Raw genomic sequence first — 7,381 nt, 5'->3', positions numbered from 1 at the left:
TATTATTTTTCAGATATACAAATTATATCACTTTCGATGCTGAATGAGTCTTTAGTCAGACTCTTATAAAGAGAAGTCGGTTCTGTGTCCCCGGTTTACAAACGGTTAAGATGCTTCAACTTGATATATTTTTTTAATTAAACACTGTGTTGAGGTATTTTTTCTGTAACTAGAGCAACAACAACAGTAGTAAAAACTAAAATTTTCATAGCTTTCGGTGAGCTATCAAGATAAAAAAGGGGTTTTCAATAAGAGCGCTACAAATAAAACAAAAACGATTTGGAATATCAATGAAATTCTTTATTCCTGTGAAAGAAAATTCCATGCCTTTACGTATGGAATTCGATTTCTTTTGCATGTCCACCACGGGCACGCTTGCTGAAGTCCTGATGCTGAACCGGTCAATATATATATATATATATACATATTTGGCGTAGGAACCGCTTTAGGCGATTATAGCCGAATCCACCAGAGCGCGCCACTCATTCCTCCTTTTTGCTTTTTTGCGCCAACTGGAAACACCAAGTGAAGCCAGGTCACTTTGCACTTGGTCTTTCCACCGGAGTGGAGGTCGTCCTCTTCCGCGGCTTCCTCCAGCGGGTACTGCATCGAATACTTTCAGAGCTGGAGTGTTTTCTTCCATCCGTACAACATGACCTAGCCAGCGTAGGCGCTGTCTTTTTATTCGCTGAACTATGTCAATGTCGTCGTATAAATCGTACAGCTCATCATTCCATCTTCTGCGGTATTCGCCGTTGCCAATGTTTAGAGGACCATAAATCTTGCGCAAAACCTTTCTCTCGAAAACCCCAAGAGTCGTCTCATCGGATGTTGTCATCGTCCACGCTTCAGCGCCATACATCAGGACGGGAATAATGAGCGACTTATAGAGTTTGATTTTGGTTCGTCGAAAGAGGACTTTACTTTTCAATTGCGTACTCAGTCCAAAGTAGCACCTGTTGGAAAGAGTGATTCTGCGATGGATTTCAAGGCTGACATTGTTGGTGTTGTTAATGCTGGTCAATACTGCCGCAATTTCATGTTCGATATTCGATCGAAGTTCATCAATCGTCACTGGCTTGTTGGCATAGACCATAGACTTGACGTAGCCTCCCAATAAATAATCGTATGTGGCTTTCGACGCCGTCCTGTTGGAACCACATATTGTCCAATTCTATATCATCCAATTCGTGCCGGTCGTGATTATCACGGTAGAAGTACGGCCCAATGACGCCGTCGTAAACCGCAAAAAAAACGTAATTTTTTTCAGAATACAATGGTGACTCATGAAGTATGTGTGGATTGCTGCCTGACCAATAACGTATATTTTGCTTATTAACGAAGCCGTTCAGCCAGAAATGAGCCGATCATAAATTGGACGTAGCGCGCATAAAGTAGAGGCCACAGACTCCGAATTTCGGTAATAAATTTTAATTTCGACGCGTTGTTGGATCGTATATCGTTCCATGTCAAAGAGCGAGAAAAAATATGGCGTCGTCCACAACAACACAATATTTATCCCTCTCGACACTGCATCACTTGGAACTACAGCCTCATTTATTTTGATGAACTGTTTGTACTGAAAAAAAATTAAAATTTTATTTTTTTATTTTTCCGCAATAACGAAATTCGAAACAAAAAAATTCCATTATTTATAAGGACGATTTTCACATAGCATGTAATTGAATGTAGTTGCATGCCCCAGTAACCCACTTCGTGGCAAATTGAAATGAAACATATTTGTATTTCAATTTTTATTTTTCGTTTGTCATAGTCGGTGTATTTAGAAAAGTGTTAACTTTATTAGCTTTTACATTGAGTGAACAACGGTATTAACTACATACATACGAGTACAAGAAAGGTTTTTGTTTTTAGTTGACACAAGTTGTCGATTGTTTTAATGAAATGCTTGAGGGACAGACATTTATTTAGGACAGTTGACAAATTAAAAATATGTGAAAATATTGTGTTTGATATTATTTAGTATGCAAGAGCGCACTTGATAGCTTAGTTTCATATATGTTTTTTTGTTGTATATAAATATAATTATTTAAGCATTGTGCTAAAAAAACTATAGACTCTAAGGTGTACGCATATAATATTTTGGTTAAATGAACTGTCCATTAAAACGGCATTCTTTATGATATTTTACTTAAATATATTTTAAACACTGCTACTGCACATATATTTCACCACATACACTGTGCAACATATTTAAACTATATTTGGAATTAGTTCTGCTGCTTACAAGAAAACACATAGATTTACAGTTTGTTAAATGCTAAAACTATTTTTAATATAAAAATACAAAATACACATACAACAATTTACAAATATATTTTTAAATATTTAAAGCAAATAAATAAAGCGTTACAAACGATTTTTACACAGTGTTAGTTCGTAGCTGTCATTATATTGTATTTAGTAGGCACTTATGTCACTATTTTCATTTCGTTTTATATTTTTTTACACAATTAAGCAACTAATTAAAGGCATACGCTATAGAATAATATACAAGCTATTGAAATTGTGTTTAAAATGCTCTTTGGTTGGGTTTCACTACGATTTGCTGTTGAAAACTTAATAAAAAAATACACAAATTTCACTAAGGCTAATAATAGAAACTAATTTTTCTTAAACAAAACCACAATTTAAAGTGTTTAAAGAGCAATTAGCTATTTACAAAATTTTACACATACAGGCATTAAAATGGAGACACTTAGAATTTTTGCTTAGAAATTTGTTGGCTGGTTCAAGGCATTATGGACTGTTCGATGATATAATTTTGGCGATAATTAAAAAAAAAAATTAAATTTAAAAAAAAATTTAAAATTTTCGATAATAATGTTCGTTTTTTTACGCTAAGATTTTTCATTAAATATTTCATTACATTTTAATACAATTTTTAATATTTTTTAATGCGTCTGAATCGACTCTCAAATAAATCTATCAAGTAACCTTCGACCTCAGATTTTCAACTCATCAATATATCGCTCGCACAGTCTCTCATTATTCCTACTCTCACATTATCAGCTGCTCTCTACAACGTCTCGCTGACGCAACTCAAATTGTTCAGTTTACACACTTAACGCAAAAAAAAAATTAAATTCCGAACGCTTTAACTTTCTTTTCGTTGACTAGCCTATGTGAAGAACAAATAATGCAACTCCACACACACTTTAACCCAAGCGCTATCTATCTACAAATAAACGAAATGCCCCACACCCTTTGCTGGATGATTGTTGACCATCTCGCCGCCAACTGTAGACGCTGCCGCGGACATCGAAGACGTAGCAGCCACAACATTATTGCCATTCAAATCATTTGTGCTCTGCACTGACGTCGCGCTCTCTACTGCATTGCTGTTGCCATTGCCGTCGGTGAGCATGCGCGTGGAGCGCGTCACGCAAACGCTTTGTGGACGTAGTCGCGTGCAAGCGCTCGTGTCGAAGCGTCCATTCAACTGTATATCCAGCAACTTCTTATCATTGCCCAGCGCTGAGAAACTATGCGTCGCTGTGCGTATTTCACGTATATTATAAACGGGACTATAGCTGGGCAGATGCATTTGTAGAGCTTTAGTTGTCGAACAACTACTACCACTCGAGGTGCTGTTCGAACGCTGCAGTTGCAAGATCATTGACGAATTTTTATGACAAAATTCGCATGATTTAAATGTATTGCGGCACTTCGGACACACATCGGTGGCGGCGGCTTTTGTCTTCAATTGCGGTTGTAACGGTACAACAGAGAGTGTGGAAGGTGTGCGTCGCATACCGGTTGAACCCTCAGAGGATGTGTCCGATGAGCCAGAGGTGGATGAGGCGCCATCTTCATCTTCATCGCTCGCCATTAAACTGTGTATATCGTCAGTGAGTGACTCTATAGAGATATCAAGTAGACTGCTGTCATCTTCCAAAGAGGAAACGGTGCTATTCGCGTCAAAAGACTTATTACTGTTGGTGTTGTTAGTGCTGCTGCTGCTGGTTAGACCATTGAGTGTCGCTAACAATTGGCGACGACGACTGTAGTTCGGATTGCGACGTACGAGAAAATGACAGGTTTCACCACGACGCATGCGTTCGGATTGAGCACGCAGCGGTATGTCGTCGGGATGCAGCTTGCGTTGATATTCCTGACCGGGACAGACCTGGAAGAGAAGCAAAGTATTTAGTACAAATTTTTCATGGAAATTAACTCAAAACTCCAAAGCAAAATTGAAAATTTGTGAAAATGGAAATATTTTCCAAATTACTTACTTCGTATATAGAGAATTGTTCAACGGGTTCCATGGAGTTGTAGCATGAGAGCAGCAGTTGCAGTAGCTCATCCGATGTTGTTTCTTCGGAGATAACCAAAGATTTATACTGTGACGAGGGTTGTAGCGCTGAGGTATGTACGCGTATCAAACCACCTGGTTTTAATTGCAAGCAGAATCTGTAAGTAAGAGGATTATATATAAGTCAAAGTGCTAATGATGCTGTCTTAACATAACAAAACTAAAACTGTAGACCATAAATAAATGAAAAACATATTATTTTTTTTATTGTGCTAACCTTGACTCGCCTTTCGGGTGGCAAGCTTGTAATATAGCCGGTCGTGTATCATCGTCCAACACAAGTATAGTCTTAACACCAGCACGTCGCACTGATACTTCCATAGAGAGATAGAAGAGACGTGGATCGCGATGACGCATTTTGAGACTGCAAAAGTTAAAAAAGGCAAATTAATTTCGATTTCGTGGAAAAGTGTGTGCGTTTGCAAAACTTACCGTCTAAGCAGCTGTGTAATGACTTCCTTGCTGGTGGTGTCCCATTGTATGCCAAGTGTTTTATATTCGATATCGATTTTTAGACAATTCGTAAAAACTTTGATGGTCGTCTGCAAAGGGAAAACAAAATAAAATTTAAATAAAAAAAATAACTTTAATAATTTAATTTCATTTAATTTCATTTCATTTCATTTCATTTCATTTCATTTCATTTCATTTCATTTCATTTCATTTTATTTTATTTTATTTTATTTTATTTTATTTTATTTTATTTTATTTTATTTTATTTTATTTTATTTTATTTTATTTTATTTTATTTTATTTTATTTTATTTTATTTTATTTTATTTTATTTTATTTTATTTTATTATTATTATTTTATTTTATTTTATTTTATGCTATTTTATTTTATTTTATTTTTATTTATTTTATTTTATTCTATGTTATTTTATTTTATTTTATTTTATTTATTTTTCATTTTCATTTTCATTTTTATTTTTACTTTTATTTTTATTTTTATTTTTATTTTTATTTTTATTTTTATTTTTATTTTTATTTTTATTTTTATTTTTATTTTATTTTATTTTATTTTATTTTATTTTATTTTATTTTATTTAACTCATTTGGAATTCTCACTACTATTAAATACATTTTTATTCTCTTTCCAACTCACCTGTGGCAATTGTTCACTCAAGCTTGAATAACTGGATGCGCGTGAGGGCGTACGCTGCAGCTCAGTTGGCGGCTCCGGGCTGCCACATATCGATGAAGCGCAGGATGAACGTAGTGAAACCGAATCGGAGCGATTGCGAAGCGGTGAGATTTGTACGTGTTTCAACATCTGCAAAAATAGAAGGAGAAAGTGTGATGTAAGCAAAAGGAATTTTAGAAAAAATTATAAATAATTTTAAATACAAAAACAAATAAATATAATAAAATAAGTAAATAAAAATCTTAAAAATATAATATTATAAATAAACTTACCACTCGTTGAAGCTTACTTTTAAATTAACATAATTTTGTTTCCTTAAAATATATTATAATAAATATTATCCACATGCTCACTCAAAACTCATCATTCATCACTCATGCATTTCTACCTCACTAATACTCTAGAGTCTGGCCTAAGCCTTCCGCATCATCCTTTTGTTCGCCTTTTGTATGACGATCTTACTTTATTCCAGTCAATCGTACGCAAACAAAACAATTTGAAGAAAGGTCAAAGGTAGCGGCTCACATTTGAGCTTACACAAAAGTGCTTACATGAAGACACACATATGCTTTCACACACATTTACTTAGGAGAACAAATATTCAAAGAATACCTTTTTATAAAAAATGCGGCGAGAAGGCATACTTCAATTTGGAGTTGTTGTATCCGGTGTGCTCAAACGGATCATCAAAGCGGCAGCTTCTTGTTGATTCGCATTGTTTTGTCACACACACACAGAAATATGTACTTTTCTATTTTTTTATTTGTTTTTTCATTTATTTTTTATTTCAATAGCTTATTTATAAGCTCACAGAAACGGCTGCCAATTGTGGTAGGCAGTTAAATGGTTCAGAGTACTGCTTAAAAGGCAATTTTCCGCACGCTCTCGCATAGACCAAATACAATTCTTTATACAAAGATAATTTTTACAAAAAAAAAAATATTTTTTTTTTATTTTTTGCGCTTTGTCTGCCTCTTCGCGCCACAGGCATTCAAGCGTGCCAACACATAAAACGCTGAAATAAGTCCTGCTGGATGAGCATGGATGGCGCTTTATGCTATGCTAAGTGCCACAGGCAAACGCTTTTTAGCAAATATACATATATGTATGTTTGTATGTGCGTACAGATTTGTATACATAGCAGTATTTTTGTATGTAAATCGCTTTAAATGAATTTCCGCTTACCCGCGGCTGCGTGAGAAAGTGCATGTGAGGCATGCCATCAATGTGGCAGTAAATGTGCCACTTAATGTGGCACGCGCATTTAAATGCTACAACGGCATTATGTGGATGCTTTTCAATTCGCTTTAATTTCTTTGAATGTTTTTGTAACTTTTTTTGAAATTTTTTTTTGAAATTTTTTGTTTTCAAATTCACGCAACGATAACTGCTTTATCAAGCGCATTTTAAGCGGAAATGTTGCAACATCTACAGATGTCAACAGTGTGGCATGACAATGCGTGACACACCTTTTCCTCTTACCACTGCATTTGTTAGGTCGAACGTTAAGCGGTGTTGAGGTGTGTTGCAGCTACATATATACAACACACTGTCAGTTACGTCAGTGTGTGAGCTTTCATTGCTTACAACTTTTGATTGACTTTTGATAGAGCGTGGAAATTCAATTTGGAAATTTTTTTGAAAATTGAGTTTACATCTAAATTGACAAAAGCAGGAAATTAGCTGGTAAATACGCTCAAGCACTGCAAATGAGTAATAAAAATGCTTTAGCTTTCATCTGAATGAAAGCTCTGATTACACAGTGCGCACAGAGTGCTTTGAAATAATTAAAGTGGGAATGCGTTTGTGAAAATTTCGCGTGAATTGTTGTTGTCAGTATTTTTCCACAAAATTTTTGCTGTTAGCAAGCATGTAGTATAGTTTTAGGCGCTTTATTGT

General features: G+C 35.0%; 1 protein-coding gene across 3 annotated transcripts in view; it reads right to left on the bottom strand.

The window, feature by feature from the left end:
* Positions 1 to 2,868: 2,868 nt before the first annotated feature.
* LOC128920086 (uncharacterized) overlaps positions 2,869 to 7,381 on the bottom strand; it is a 143,526-nt gene continuing 139,013 nt past the window's right edge. For all 3 annotated transcript variants that reach the window (XM_054226471.1, XM_054226470.1, XM_054226469.1), the window contains 5 exons: positions 5,444 to 5,611; positions 4,772 to 4,881; positions 4,557 to 4,703; positions 4,260 to 4,437; positions 2,869 to 4,150 (listed from right to left, as the gene is read on the bottom strand). In XM_054226471.1, coding sequence (XP_054082446.1) covers positions 3,200 to 4,150; positions 4,260 to 4,437; positions 4,557 to 4,703; positions 4,772 to 4,881; positions 5,444 to 5,611 — 1,554 coding nt within the window. In that variant the 3' untranslated portion in view covers positions 2,869 to 3,199. The remainder of the gene's footprint in view (positions 4,151 to 4,259; positions 4,438 to 4,556; positions 4,704 to 4,771; positions 4,882 to 5,443; positions 5,612 to 7,381) is intronic.

This window comes from Zeugodacus cucurbitae, chromosome 3 (assembly GCF_028554725.1).
Source record: "Zeugodacus cucurbitae isolate PBARC_wt_2022May chromosome 3, idZeuCucr1.2, whole genome shotgun sequence".
In the NCBI taxonomy this organism is placed as follows: Eukaryota; Metazoa; Arthropoda; class Insecta; order Diptera; family Tephritidae; genus Zeugodacus; species Zeugodacus cucurbitae.
Note: the sequence above shows the minus strand (reverse complement) of the source record. Positions and strands in the feature narration are given on the sequence as shown.